Here is a 15,668-nt window from a genome sequence, read left to right as displayed (position 1 = left end):
TGTTCTGAATTGAATCTGTTCGACTTTAGGTCTGTTCGATTTTGAAAACGTTCGAATTCGTCGTATCTCAAATTCAGAGGGTCCTATTTTTCAATTTGTTTTGAATATGTCTTCAAGCTACTCTCGAGTTATCCTATGAGAGCAAAATATATTCGACGTTTTATTGTTTTGTCGAGCTGCACCATGAATTTCGATAAATAGGAATTTCAGTTTTATAATACTACAATAATAATATTTTGTTGAGCATTTAACTTTGTTTGCTTCTTATCAAACTTTCCAATTTCAAAAATTTCCCCCATTGTAAAAGTTGGATAATGAGCANANCTTCGCCAATTAGGAGGTCTACTAATTGTTGAATAAACGATAAATGTATAAAAATAGAGAAGGGGAGAAAGGCGAAGAAAGCGGGAGAATTGGAATCAATTTAGAAAAAGTTAGTCATGCAACGTCACACTGAATTTTTGTTCCCATTTTTAGGGTAATAATAAGACGAAATAAATTGAATAGAAATAGTGGCAAAACGGCGAACGTTAAAAGTGGGAAAATGAAATTTAAAAACAATAGTTTGCGCGTGGAATTGCGTGCTTTAGGTGATAAAATTGCGCCATCAAAATACGCATTTCCCGATTTTCCATGTTTTTTTTCAGCTATCGGGCCCGTTTTAAGATAAAAATTACTGACACAAGAAACAATCAAGAGTCGCATAAATCTGTCTTTTTGCACCACCCGCTTTGCAATGTCACCAGTTCCAGGATCTAAAAATTTAAATTCATTGGTAGGCGCTCCTGGTGAGGGGAGCTGCCTTTCTCTTCTGTACCGTATGACACCGTTTGAAAATAAATAATTCTAATTCTAAAAATTCCTTTTCATCAACCATCGATGCTTCATTCGAAAGATTTCGATGTATCCACTTTAATAGATAAATCAAAACCTCTTGTACAGTGCGACATAGTGATAGCACCACCCCATTTTTTGAGGTTTTCAGAAAAAATAAACTAAGATTAAAACGATTGATGCCATTGGATTCAGCATCACAAAAAACCTATGTGTCCCTTAAATCAAGTAGCAGTCAAGTGTATTAGGACTACAGCAACCAAAAGTCTGTCTGCAAACCGCGTCATAATGATAGCACCACCCTGGAAAATGAAAAATCTCCAGTTCTTTTTGAGAAATAAATTGAGAATATTTTGTTGAAATTCGTTAAAATAGTCTTTAAACAGTCTATTTTGACAGTCTAAACAAAAGTTTTCGCCTCTATTCAACTTTGAAAAAAATTTATTTTCAGACATTTTCGTCGTTTTGGGTTTTTGGAATAAATCTTGAATAACTATCCTCCTGGGTGAACTGTTGATCTGAAACTGATAGAAATTTTTTTGCAGTGGTCTGGAGTGTGTATTAGTTGTTTTTATGCTATTCTGAACCGTCGTTCGCAATTTGAACAAAACGGAAACTTCCAAAACGAACCTTGAAATTCGGTGATTTTGATTTTCTTTTAAAAAACTGGATTTCATAAGTAAAAATCATTTTTCCGTACAGAATCATAGTTTTAAAGTCAATTTTGGGAATTGAGAACATCATTGGAACATTTTGCACACCTTTGAACATTTTCAATGTGGAATTTTTTTCAGTTCAAAACTCGAGTTTAGTTATGAGCTTCCAGAGCTCATGAATGCCTTGAACAATTATAACATGATCATGAGCACATTTAAGATGCTTTTTATCAGTTCCAGCTCGATATCTTACCCAGGAGCCAAGTTATTCAAGATTTATTCCAAAAACCCAAAAAATGACGAAAATGTCTGAAAATAAATTTTTCTCAAAGTTGAATAGAGGCAAAAACTTTGTGTAGACTGTCAAAATAGACTGTTTAAAGACTATTTTAACGAATTTCAACAAAATATTCTCTTTATTTCTCAAAAAGAACTGGAGATTTTTCATTTTCCAGGGTGGTACTATCATTATGGCGCGGTGTGCAGACAGACTTTTGGTTACTGTAGCTTTAATACACTTGACTGGTACTTGATTTAAGGGACACATAGGTTTTTTGGGATGCTGAATCGAATGGCATCAATAGTTTTTATCTTAGTTTTTCAGTTGTTCTGAAAACCTCAAAAATGGGGTGGTGCTATCATTATGACGCGCACTGTACAATACAATACTATTTAATAAGACATGCAACAACGTACTTTTCAGTTAATTTTCGGACAGTTTTCAGAAAACTAGAGCTCGGTTGTCAAGACTCCGTTGACTTCGAAAATATTGGAGGGTGTAAAAAAGACCTAAAATAAAAACTTTGCATTCCAAGATTTTTTCGAAAATTCATAGTTTAAAAAAATTTTCCGAAAGATCTTGAAAGACACTTTTAGCCCGTTTTTGTCATAAAAAACATGGTGAAACAACAGGTTTTTTTTTTCAGAAATCGGGAAATAGCAGAAAAACTCAAATAACTCTGTAAATGCGCAGTTTTTAAACTAGGCATAATTCACATGCTCCAAAATTTTCAAAGTGACTGGAAAATTTGACAGCCAGACTCATGAAAATATTCAAAATAGCAGAAAATTAGCGGGAAAATGCGTTTTTGTGTATCTCATTGACCGGTATTGTTTGCATATTTTGAATCGAAAAAAATTAATGGCCATAAAATCGTTGAAAGAGCAGAAGTCCGATAAAAAAACCCTTAAAAAACCTCTTGTCCAAGTGTGTACTCTAGTAGTCTAGGCGTGTTTCTGACCAGTCCAGTAGTAGCGTTATGATCTCTAACTGGCTATAAAGTCTCTCACCAACATTTTATCAGTTACAAAACTTTGATATCTTTCATGGAAACTCAGATGATTGAGCTCAAAGTGAATGTATAGGGCATACATGTGGATGGCCGGGCCGGGCAGCCCCGCTTGCTTCAAAACCCTCGGCCCGGCCCGGCCCGCTGGCCGGCCCGCGGGCCAGCCCGGCCCGACCCGCTTGGCCCGCCTAGGACAACTTTTCGAAAATGTTAATTTTCAAATGTGCTAATATATTTCTAATAGCACAAATATTAATACAAATGCATACAACCATCCGAAAAAGTCAATTTAATTGAATTTTTAGCAAAAAATCAAACTTCATTAAGCCAAGGATGAAATTTTTTTCTAAAAACGACCTCAAAACAGTTTTTCTTCGACAGAATTGTCCTTTAGTGTGGATTTTTATTTATTAAGGAGAAAAGCCATCTTGAAAATGATGATTTGCTCTAAATTTTCAAAATTTTCAAAAAGCGGGCCGGCCATGTGTAATTTTTTCCGGCCCGGTCCGGCCCGCGGGCCGGCCATCTTTTCCACAAGTATGGTATAGGGTAACCTTCTAAAATGGTCCAGAGTTTAAAAAATCGTCAAGAAGGATTCAAATACTTGCTGATACCGTATCTACTGTAAACTGTTTCTCTCTTATACATCCGTGGCCCGCAGACGCAAAAAATGCAAAAAACTTTTTTCACACCTCTACCTGCGGTGTTTGTCAGACGAGATCTGGGAGTGACGTAAAGAGTTTCATTGATGGAATTCTTCCGAACCATCGGGATCAGGGACAGTTGTCACCAAAAAATGATAATAAATCTCCTGAACGTATTTTATTTTCAAATTGCCTTTTCCGTAAAAATGTCTTTTTGTTTTGGATAGAATCACGACAACCAGTACCAATTTTTTGATTTTTGGTGAAAATCAGCTCGCAGGTCTACCGAATGACAGTTTTGATGCATAATTTGTTGTCCTGGGCCACTCAGGAATTTGTTGGACATTTTTAAAACTTTCCGTAAAACTCAGCACCATACATGTGGAGGGCCGGGCCGGCCCGCTTGCCTCAAAACCCTCGGCCCGGCCCGGCCTGCTCGGCCCGCCTAGGACAACTTTTCGAAAATGTTACTTTTCAAAAACAGTTTTTTTTCGACAGAATTGTCCTCTAGTGTGGATTTTTATTCGTTAAGGAGAAAAGCCATCTTAAAAATGATGATTTGCTCTAAATTTTCGAAATTTTCAAAAAGCGGGCCGGCCCGCGGGCCGGCCATCTTTTCCACAAATATGCTCAGCACCGTCTTGTGGATCGAAATCCACAATTGCGGTCTTAGAAGGTCATTTTCCTAGAAAACTCGGCGATGATTGGTGGGAGCCCTCTAACTCCACGGATTTCAGTCCGATGGACTTCAATGTATGGAGACTTTTGGAGAATAAGATCTCAGAAATCTCCTATAGCTTTTTAGACTTTCGGTAAAATCCATTTCAAAAGTTTTGGGGCGATATTGACGTCAACTACAGTTGCCACATAGCCGAATTTTTTATCATGCGTTTGGAGGCTAACGTCAAAGCTCGTAATTCTGATCATGACTACTTGTTATAAAACTAAAATCCTTACATATATCGAATACTTTGATAAAGTTATTACAGGTAAAAAACTTTTTCTGAAAAATGGAAGACGTTTAGAAACGTCCTATCATTATTGGCCACCCTGTATAGCTCATTACTATTATCATTTTCTTCTTTTGGTGGCAGTTGGTGTCGACATATCCGAATTATTGAAAAGATAACTTGACCACGACCCCACAACTTATTCCCCCACTTGTTCTTTTTTTCAGGGGCAACTCAAAAGAATTCGTGTCGCACAGAAATTCTGCTCGTCATTATTTGTTTTGCCTTCTGGGAATTCACAAAACCTTAATACTCAGAATATTCTTATAGGGCTCGTTTTTCCCCAGTGAGTTAATGTGTAACAGTCATTCACACTCTTCATTCTAATACATGAACTTTCATGACCCCTCATGAAGGGCACTTAAATCAAATGTGGGCCTTAATTAAATTATTGTATTTAAGAGTACATGAGAAAAAATACATTAGGGCTCATCAAGTTGTTAGGATATGTTCTGAGGGCAAACTTTCTTTTGAAGTCTATGCAGACCCATTCTGTAGGATTATGGTTCGAAGTACGTCTACGATACCTTCGGAGACATTGAGAAGAATTACTATGGTCATTTTTTGTCTGTTTGTGAGCCCGTATGTTTTGGATACTTACCTGAAAAACTCGAAAACACGTGGAACTCTAATAATATTTTCTGGTATGTAGTCATGGACCACCGAGAGCTGATCATTGTGGACAGTGAAAACACGATCATCAAGCTTTGTTAAACTTCATGTTCGTAAAATGTCTTTTTGGACAGTGTATCCACGTACGCACGCACAACCGTCCATCCTAACAATTTTTTTTCCGTCTGACATAAGGTCTGTACGGTCTGGGTAGTTTCTGTTGGTGTGCTGCCCGTACCTGTATCTGTTTTTCGCACCTTCTGCGTATCCTTTTCGTCGATCCACAAAGACCCTAATACCCCACTTATTGGCATCAGTCGTGTTGCACACTTAAAAGGCGTTGGGGTGTGATCGAGAAGATAAGAAACGTTGTTACTTTATTCTGCCTTTTCTCCGCCCCTTTGGGCGATATTTCTTTGGATGAGCCCTGATTTTTATTTGGTGTTGTAGGACTGATAGGTTTTTATGAATTACCAGTCATCTGGGCCTCCGGCGCGTCAAACAGATCCTCTTCATGTTCTCCTCTCTCTATTTCTTCCCTCGATTGTCTTTCCATAGTAGTGGCAGTAGACGGTCCCCTTCGATGTGCACAGTCCTCTCACTGTCTCATCCCTCTCGATCATTCTTCTGCGCATTGGTCAGTGTCAATGTTGCCAACGGCCATCTTACTCTCTCTTCCGCGCGCGCATGTTGTGTTGGCAGCCATTAGTGTTCTTATATGCTGCGTCATAGTCTAATCTTTTTCAGCTTTCTGACACGAAAGTTCAAGGTGACGCATTGACTTTCCTTTTCATTTTCGTATTTTTGTAAGTCCATGTCTACTTTATTTTTGACTATAATAGAACAATAACATTGGGAATACTATTTAAATTTTCCATTCAAAAGTTTTTTATATCTACTGTTTTGCTTGCCTAGTCATTGATTTCTTCGATGTGAATGAGAATTACACATATTCAATCACGTCGATGCATACGAGCGTTTTGCAATAAACGACCTTCCTCCTCCTCCTCCTCTGCTTGCCGCGTACTACTGCCCTCTTCTCTTTCACTTTCTCTCTCTCCCTCTCTCTCTCTCTCTTTCTCTTGGAGAGTTTTTGGACCCATTCCTCTCTCCTCGCTCTTTCCTCATTACATAGTGGAATTTGCGTATAATCTTGAGGCGAATTCAAATATTAATCCGTAAAATTGACAAGGTGGCCCTCCATATTCCTTAAAATTTACAAGAGTATTGAGTTTTATTTGTTTTAATTCATACTAGTTTTCATAACTCAAACCTTACATGCTTTTTCTGACCTTACCATCTAACTGTCTTTCAGCTTCAACCAACTTGTGTTGTGACCAATCTACACCATGAACAATTTCGAAGCCCTGGAACCGGCAAATGGACGCCAAGAGCAAGGACCAGAGAACCCAGAACCACTCGATCAACACGAAGAAGAGCCAGATGCGCAGCCAATGTGAGTATTATTTTAATGAATACCCAGAAATTATAAATTTAAGCCAGGGGAAGCACGATCAAAATGAATTTAAAAATGGTCGTTCAAAAATACCTTTCGATCAATTTTTTTATAATAATTTTGAGTTCCCTACTCTTTGTTAAAGGCCTCTGTATTACTATGCCGGTAGAAAAAGAATCAGAGCCCTGAAAAAAAAACAAAACAAAAGCAACGATGGCTGTGGCCAGAGGTCCCACAACGACATCGACCGTAACCCAAAATTCCGGGCTCTTACTTTTGTCCTTAAAATTTTTTTCATGTTCAGAATTTTTGGCACACGTGTAGTCCTAAGAAAAATTTAAATGTAATACTCCAAAAATAAGAATATTTTAAAGTTACGGTAGTTGTCATTATGCGATTTTCGGCCATGGCCACAGACGCTTCCGATTTTTCGTATCAAAATAATATCATATGAACTTGGCAACTATTTCCAGCATACTCAGTAATCAGACCCAGATGGATTTCTAATTCTAACACTTGATACGATTATTGAAACGTCTGAAAACGAAAGCTTAGAAATATTTCATAATAACAAGTGCCCAAATCTTTACAAAATTTTGAACGTTCAAGAAGTCGGAGATTTAAAGTTTTGGGAATCTTTTATTCTCAGATTTTGAAATAGACTGCATTTCGCTTCAAAAAAACCTTTTTCAGAATCCCCGCTGCTTCTGCCGCTGTCCCAGTGTTGAATGGGGTACCACAATCAGATGATAGCGATTCTGACTTCGATGTTCTGGACGATGAGCCAATTGAGGATGTTGCCGAAGACAATGGAATGGAGGACGCAGTGGAGGAAGACGAAAGAGCAAATGCTCCGGAAAACGACGAAATCAATAATGTTCCAGAAGAAAATCAGATGAATGAGGAGCCAGAAAACGGTGCTGCTCCAGAAAACAATGACATGAATGACTTTCTGGAAAACGAGGATGCTCCAGAAAACAATGAAATGGATGATGATCCACAAAATGATAATGATCCAGAAGCCATTGAAAACGAGAGAGATCCCAATGTGCAAAAAAAGAAAACTGGAAGAGCAAGAAAATCTGTTAGAAAAGGGAATAATTGTTGGATGACAACCCGTGGAAACAGGTATGGTTTACATTGGGTGACAAATTTCATTTCAATATTACAGAAATCGCAAAAACAATTGTCTTCAATGGAGCTTGAAGCCTGCAGAAGTAACTGAAAAGATGGTTTTCCTGAAGAAGCTTCAAGATCTTCGGCTTCACAGGACCAGCACAGGGGAGATGATGTACAAACCGGGCTGCAAAGAGTTTTTGGAGATTTTTTCTCAACACGAGCATCTGTTTCGTAATAAGTAAGTGAGAAAACCCTGGAAATACTGCTTTCTTTGAGCAAAAAATATGTTTGGAATGGTCTTCCGGAATTTTTCAAAATTTCGAAAATTTTGAATAATTCGGATTTTCAAAACTTCCAATTCTTTCAACATCTAAATAAGAGTAAAAATCCCATTGTTCATCATATGCTGAAAAATCAATGAAAGGTTGACAAAAAAATATTGGTCGGAATTTTCAAAATTCCCAATCCTGCTCCGAACTTGTTTTAAAGTTGTAATTGTAAAACAAAAATATTTGAATTCGAAAAAATTCCGAAATTTCCGAAATTCATAACATTTGAAAATCAATATATTCCGAGTATCCGAAATTTCGAGATTTTAAAAATCGGAATATTCCGAAATTTTTTAACCGGGTATTTCGACATTCCGAAGAATTTCAAGAAGGCTATTCTGGACATCCCTGGTTCTAAGTGATTTGTGAAACGTATTTTGCGAAACGAATTTGTTGAAAACGAATTTGCGAAATGAATTTTTTACTAAAAATAAAAAAAAAATGTTTCAGCAAAATCACAATTAAAGTCTGGAACGATTCGAAGGAATATAATAAAAAGCTGGGAACTTTCAATGTACCACATCTTTTCAAGACCAGCAAGGACTTGAGACTCAGAGCTCCAGATATAAATTTTCAAAACGTCGAAGAATTTCTCTGGGGTAATCGTGTTTTTTTAAGTTTCGAAATAATTTTTCTGTTTCAGAAAGTGACGACGTCCTTGTCATCAATAGCATGACAAGAGAAACTACAACGATGTCAATGAAGAAGTTCCTGGATGCTTTCAATGGAGTCAGAGGTGACCAGGCTCTCAATATGCTGTCCCTGGAAGTTTCGAAATTAGAAACGTAACTTTTTTTTTGAAATATTTGCGAAAATCCCAGAATTGTTTCAGAATTAACAAAGAGCTCGAAGAAGTCGAATATGTGAAAAATGTTTCAATGGTTTCGAAACTGGAACGAGCTCTTGCCGCAAGAAAGGACAAGCTTATGAGACATCGGAGTGATGATAATGCCGCGAGAGAACTTCTATTGGTGAAGAAGATGATGAAAGAGATGCCACGTTATACCAAGTTCGTCTTGGTTTCAATGGAAAAATCGTTCACCGACACTCATGTGGACATGAGCGCCTCAAGCGTGTTTTACCATGTGGATGATGTAGGTTTTCTTTCGATTCTCTATAGTCGCTATCTGATTATCTACAAATACCAAAGTTTTAAATTCCAGGGTCGAAAAATTTTTTATGTGGCACCTCCTACTGAAGCAAACCTAAAGATGTACAAAGAAGTTGAATTGGGAAAGAAGGACGTTTGGCTACTGGAAGAATTTTGGGACCAGTGGCAAAGAATTGAAATAAAAAAAGGGCAAACCGCCATGCTTCCTTCCGGATGGCTGCATTTTGTATGGACGCCGGAGGATTCGATCGTTTTTGGCGGAAATTTCTTACGAGAAGAAGACTTGGAACGTCATATCGAGTGAGTACACCATGAGCTTTAAAAAAGTGAACCACGTTAACTTTCAGATTCACAGAACTTGAGATTCAGTGCCAAGATCATGGAACTGCCGGACTCGATTCCGAATTCCTCTTCCGGAAGTTCTACCCGCTTCTGTTCGCCTATCTTCAATATGTCGTCCTCCCAGATATCGAAGGTAATTCTATACGGACGCATTTCTGCTTAAACTTTGGAAATTATGTCTCAGAATGCCTTTGGTGGAAAACGGAACGACATACAAAAAAAAGCACCACTCAATTTATATATCATAATAATGATGATTACAGAATTCCCATTGGTCCTGGATGATGAGAGGTTGACTGCACTCCGAGTTTTCGCGAAGTTGGAAGGAAAACCCCACGAGGATTGGATGTCAACATCCGAACAGAATCGGATCGTGGAGTTCTTGAGAAGTGAGATGGCAAAAGTGGCTATTGATGACAATGGGCCATCTACCTCCCAAGGCAGACTTTCGCTGGCCAGCTCTTCGGAGCCAACGAATAAGAAAACCAGAAATCATTAACTCATCTGACATGTTCTTGATTTCTTTAGGTTTCATTTTGTTTCATTGAAAATCTCTTTTGTCCAATATATATCTCGTCCCATAGATCATGTTTTACGTTGTGCTTTTTGCCGTTACTGTTGATGTTTTTACCTAATTATTCATGTTCTGATAGCTTCAATTATAATTTTTCGCCCTGATCCACCTCGCTTGTTCCGTGTTCAGCTCTTGATGGCATTAGTGTCTTTAGTATCCTTGATGGCATTAGTGTCTTGAACAAATCTCTCTCCCAATCATTTTTCTAGTAATTTTGTGTCCGTCTCTCACTAAAATCATGTTACTGGCCTTGAAATTTGTTATAGACCGGAATTAATGTGCAATTTTATGTCCCCGAACTCTGACTAGGTTCCAAATTTTGTTGTTTGTCATTGCCGTTCCTGTTGCTGTTTCACCCCATCTTTTCGAGCTTTAATTCATTTTTCTCTAACAATCGTATCCAACCCAAACACATCTCTCCTCATCAAGTTCCTGGTTATTTTTTCGTTGCTTTTCTCGTGTGTCTTTCTCCTACCTTACAAATTACCTTGACCTCATCTATGTACCCGTACCATCCTGCAATTCTCCTCATGTCCCTGATCTTTTTCTGTGTTGAAGATTATTTTGATTTGCTACTTGTTATCGTGTTCACCATCTATTGATGGTTTATTTGCTTCATTTTCTATACATGTCCCTTTCCCTATGACATTTGTGTCATCCCTGACATTTGTGTCATCCTTTCCCTATGACATTTGTGTCATCCCATGAAACATCTCGCCCAATCCACTTTCCTGGTAAACTTTGCCTTTCTCATATGTCTCTGCCCTGCCTAAACTTACAACTGACCTCGACTTCTGATGTGCAATCATCTCCCTGCCCCCGATCTTTGACCATATTCAAATATTCTGAATTATTAGTTAAAGTGTTTTGAAATTTTCATATTGTTTGAAACCAAAAATCCTACTTGTTTCTGATAACAATTATCGAGAACACGCCACTTTCTAGAAATAAATGATAAGATAGGAGTTGATTGACCTTTCATTTTCATCTTCTCTCGATCAACTGATATGGCGACCGGGACAATATACGACTTTCAAGTGAAAGATGCGGCTGGAGATTTAGTCTCACTGGATAAGTACAGGTAGCTGAAAAAAAATGCATTGTAATCATGATAAAAAATAATTTCAGTGGTCTGGTTGTCATCATTGTGAATGTTGCATCATATTGTGGACTGACGAATTCCAATTATGATCAGTTGAAGACTCTAAACGATAAATATTATTCTCGTGGCCTTCGTGTGGCTGCATTCCCGTGTAACCAATTCGGTTTTCAGGTTGGGTTAAAATTTATATTACCGAGAAACAAAAGCGAACTGGTTTATAGGAACCATTCTGCGAAGCTGATGTCAGCAACTTTGTTAAGGAAAAATTTGCATTTGAGCCTGATCTCTACGGAAAAGTTTTGGTGAATGGAGGACCGCTGATTGGAGGAGCAGATCCACTTTGGGAGTTTTTAAAAAAAGAGCAAGGAGGAACCCTATTTGATGCTATCAAGTGGAATTTCACCAAATTTCTGGTGAACAGAAAGGGAAAAGTTGTTGCCAGGTAGAGGAAATTGTAAAGGACACTATCTAGAATTAATTTTTTCAGATACGGCCCATCGACAGATCCAAAGAGTTTTGAGAACGAAATTGAAAGACTTCTTGCAGAAAAACCGTGATTGAACAGCGATTTTTTCTGTGAACTTCTCTACAAAGATTGCTATAATGAATGATAATCAAATTGTTTTTTCATCAATCTTTTCTCGTGCCACTATTACTGTTTTTGGTTAGATTTTTTTTTCAGCATCCCGTTGACTTTTTTCCTATTAACGCTTTACTTTAATTACAACAACATCAATTAAAAAATTTTAGAAGTATTTTCCTCGTTTTTCGCTAGGTTCCGTTGTAGTATTTTACCACAATTTTTACAGTATTTTGAAGGAAAAAAATCTGGACAAGATGAATCTTCCTGGGATAAAACTGACATATAGGAAGACGAGAAGATGCAATAAAGAATTCTAATAAGGGATGCCGCGACTTCTTCTCAATTTGCTCACCAACTTCCACCAATTTTTTGAGATCGAAATTCGTGTTATTACCATAAAATTTGTTTTCTGGCAATTAATTTCTTTGAATTTCCCGTTTCTTTTTGCTCTTCTCTCAGAATTGGTATGAATTGCTGTGCAATTTTCCTCGCCGTCGAGTAGTGTATTACCGCGTGGCCGAATTTCTGCAAACACAGAATGCTCAACCACATGCGAAAACATACTGGGATTTCAGAAAACAACGACAGTGTAAAACAGACCTAGGTTATGAACATTGTATTCACAGAATTTTCGAAAATGTCTAGTTTTTCAGTTTTTTGCAGATCTTTGAAAGGCACCCCGTTTTTTCTGTTTTTGTAGTGAAAAGTGAAAAAAGAAGGGACCCTTCACCCGGAGACCGACGATGACATGGACCCCTTGTTGTCAAAAAAGCTGGGGGAGGGGGGGGGGGTGAGCGTCTGTTTGGGTGTAATTGAATTTTGCATTCTGGCTGCTCTCATTTTCGTAAGAGACTCTCTCAGTGATTCACCCTCTCACTGGCTCTCTTTTTTCCTGATGGGCCATGGAGAGTGCCTCTCTTTCTTTCACCGGGACACGAGCTCTGATTGCTTGAATATAAGAATTCTCTGTCTGCGTACCACAGCACGCGATAATTTTTCTGGTGCGTGGAGAGCATTTCTGTCGACTAGTCGTCATTCTGCCTTACATGACATCCAACTGAATTGGGATGTCTTCTTTTTTTATTTATTTGAAAATTATTCTGTATTCTCTAATGACATAATCATCAGTCGAGAAGTTTTAAAGAAACCCGTGTGAAGGGATTCTGAAACTACTCTTTGATTTTTCTGATTATTCTGATTATTTTTGATATTCCGTATTTTTTTTGCTTGCAACATGCGTATCAAGTGAATTCACATTCTTGTAAGTTCTGCTTTCCTTGGCAGTTAACTCCATCAAACAATTATACAGTTTACATATGACATTTCAGAGTGCACAATGGAAATGTGTCATTTGGTTTCTATATCGTTATATGTTAACTCTCCGTTTTGTAAGTTTTTCCTCTTTTATTTGTGAGTTGCAAAAAACTGACATAATACGTAATCTTGAAAATTTTACAAAACAAAAAAGATGTGAGTGTTTCAGTGCTTCCAACGGACAACCAATCAGTCCAACTTTGCTCTTGTTCTAGGTGCCAACGTGAGTACCGATTTGGGTAGGAACCAATTACGATCCTCAACCAATATTACTGAAACTTGAATTTCTTTTATTTTCAGGTGACAAACAATCTTATTTCACTCGTAAACGAAGCTGGCAAAAATGCAGTGTGCAGTGGCTTTGGAAAAAAATGTGAAGGGACGTTTGCTAATTGGATTGAAAGAATATTACACAACGAGGCATTTTCGACGTTTATTTACAATACTAAACTTTGAAAGAACATCTAAACATCTTATCTTTTTTTCAGCAATCTATCGAATCAGTCTGCAAAAGGATTTCGAGGATGTATTAAGTGAACGACTGGTCGAATTTTTAAATTTTTGATATATTTCTTGTATTCTTTCTCTTTATAAATTTTAAATATAATTTTCTCTGTTTCAATGTTATGAAAGCCGATGTGTGGAACTCTTTCTCCAATTCCAATTGTTGATAATATTCGATACTTGTCAGTCGTCGAACATTTGAAATTGAAACTATTCCGGTTGGATCGAACTAATTTGAGGAGTTCTGCTACATTTTTATTGATAACAGCCTTTTGACGACACAAGTTTCATACTGTAACAAACAATGAAAATCTTACAACTCAACGTCACTGTTTGCTCTCCGGTCCTTTCCAGCGGTATCCAATGACATTTTACAGGTGTACAGCTGGAAATTTTCAGAAGTTCCTAAGTTCCTTGGCAGCTTTTTGAGAGAGAATTTATGAGAGAGCATCAGGATATTTTTAAGAAGACGCGTACCATGAAAACCCTTAAACGTTAGAGTCATCATAATAAAGAATTCGTTACAATTGATCTGTCAGACAGTCGCAGCGTGGGTGGGAAAAGCGGTTACGGAAGACCGATAAAATATGATTGCTCACATAAAATATGATTGCTCACAATTAAATTATGATTGCTCACAATTGGTGTTTTAGTGAAAACATTGGGTGAAAGCATTTTTTGTTGTTGAGCATTGTAGGTAATTAAACTCTGTTTTTAGGTTTGATTCTATACTTGTGAGACGATTTTGAAAGTTTCAATCAAAATTTTTGAAAAAAGAAAAGTGCGGGCATCATCTCGCTGATATTTCCGGTTATCTGTGGAAATTTGAGATACACTGAACTTGGAATTTAGTGAATTTGGAAATTGCCTAAACAATTTTTATACTGAATCTTATTGATCTTATTGAAAATTAACGCGAGGCGTGATATATTTTTTTTTCAAACTTAAAAACACGGCCGAACACGGCTTGAAATCAACTGAAAATTATCTTTTGACCCAATTTTCTTGAAGCTCACTACCGTTTCGCAAAGACAGAAAACGTATTCCGAATCAGAATTTCCTGGGTTTTCTGATGATATACGTCATGAATCGTAAAATGGAAACCCCGCTCAGGTAGTGAGAATGATTAAAAAACAGAGCTTGCTTTCAAGAATACGGCATCCAGGTCTTTCAGTAAAAGAAAAATACAAAAAAAAGAAAATCTAAAAAATCAGAATGAGTTTTAGTAAAACCAGCCTTTTATATGATTCTTCATCCGGGTCATTGCTTGCACATTCGATAAATTTGGACTTTCGAAAGACATAATTGGACAGGTAGTACGATCACATCCTTCAGTTAGTTGAGGAAACTTGAATGAAGGTTTTTTTGTTTTTCGCTAAAATTTGTAGCCATGTATTGAAGACGACCAGTACTGTTTATTTTTTACTGATTCTTACTTCTATTTTTACACGTCGATTGTTATTGATAATCTTGGTTTAGTTGGTTTGATTGAGACTGATAAGCAATTTAAACACGCCTTTTTTCAACTTAAATATTAAAAAAACAATTTTTTCTTATTAGTAAAAAACTTTAGTAAAAACCTGCGCAATGTCTGAGAGAAATTTGTGGATTCAAAGGTATGAAAGTTTTGCTCAATTTACTTATTGTGTTGCGTTCCGTTTCCTCAGAACGTTCCTCGTCTCAAATTTGAACATATTTGAAATTTCTGACTGCAGTTGTGAACGTGCTAGCCGTTATGTGAATTCTTCACAAAAGCTAGTTTTTTTATTGCTTGCGAGGCCAATTTTATAGGCCCATACTCCGGGGGTACATCAAAAAGGGGTACATTGAGGGTACATCACTCTTATAGGGTACATTGACTCAGAGGGTACATTGACTGATAGGGTACATTGACTGATAGGGTACATCTGTGGAGGAGTCTGATAGGGTACATTTAAGCAACTCTCATAGGGTACATCGACGAAATACTCAAAGGGTACATCGAAAAAATCTGAAAGGGTACATTGGTCTGATTTCGCACAGTTTTCGAATGTTCGTAACTTAATGAGACGGACAAGTTTTATAACGAAGTTTCGGTCATTCATCGGATAATAAGCAACTTACTGATGCTCGGCGAGGTTTTGCAACGTGCTCCTCCTCAATCTTGAATAGTACGCGCTCATTTCTCGATCACTTAGGCACGAACATTG

The 15,668-nt window shown here is 37.4% G+C and overlaps 2 protein-coding genes across 2 annotated transcripts; both read left to right on the top strand.

Moving 5' to 3' along the window:
* Positions 1-6,394: 6,394 nt before the first annotated feature.
* Positions 6,395-9,901, top strand: CBG16798 (the record flags this gene model as incomplete). The annotated part of the gene is made up of 9 exons (XM_002645063.1): positions 6,395-6,501; positions 7,195-7,629; positions 7,673-7,858; positions 8,400-8,548; positions 8,593-8,734; positions 8,782-9,043; positions 9,113-9,360; positions 9,408-9,535; positions 9,666-9,901. 9 exons carry the CDS (start codon positions 6,395-6,397, stop codon positions 9,899-9,901), a joined length of 1,893 nt encoding a protein of 630 aa, XP_002645109.1.
* A 1,082-nt stretch (positions 9,902-10,983) lies between these two features.
* Positions 10,984-11,635, top strand: CBG16797 (the record flags this gene model as incomplete). Its single annotated transcript, XM_002645062.1, has 4 exons — positions 10,984-11,057; positions 11,105-11,249; positions 11,300-11,520; positions 11,566-11,635. The coding sequence occupies 4 exons, from the start codon at positions 10,984-10,986 to the stop codon at positions 11,633-11,635; spliced, it is 510 nt and encodes a 169-aa protein (XP_002645108.1).
* Positions 11,636-15,668: the final 4,033 nt, after the last annotated feature.

The sequence above is a fragment of the Caenorhabditis briggsae genome (genome assembly GCF_000004555.2).
Source record: "Caenorhabditis briggsae complete genome, chrX, whole genome shotgun sequence".
In the NCBI taxonomy this organism is placed as follows: domain Eukaryota; kingdom Metazoa; phylum Nematoda; class Chromadorea; order Rhabditida; family Rhabditidae; genus Caenorhabditis; species Caenorhabditis briggsae.
The sequence above is the reverse complement of the archived record's forward strand: the minus strand, read 5'-3'. Positions and strand labels throughout refer to the sequence as shown.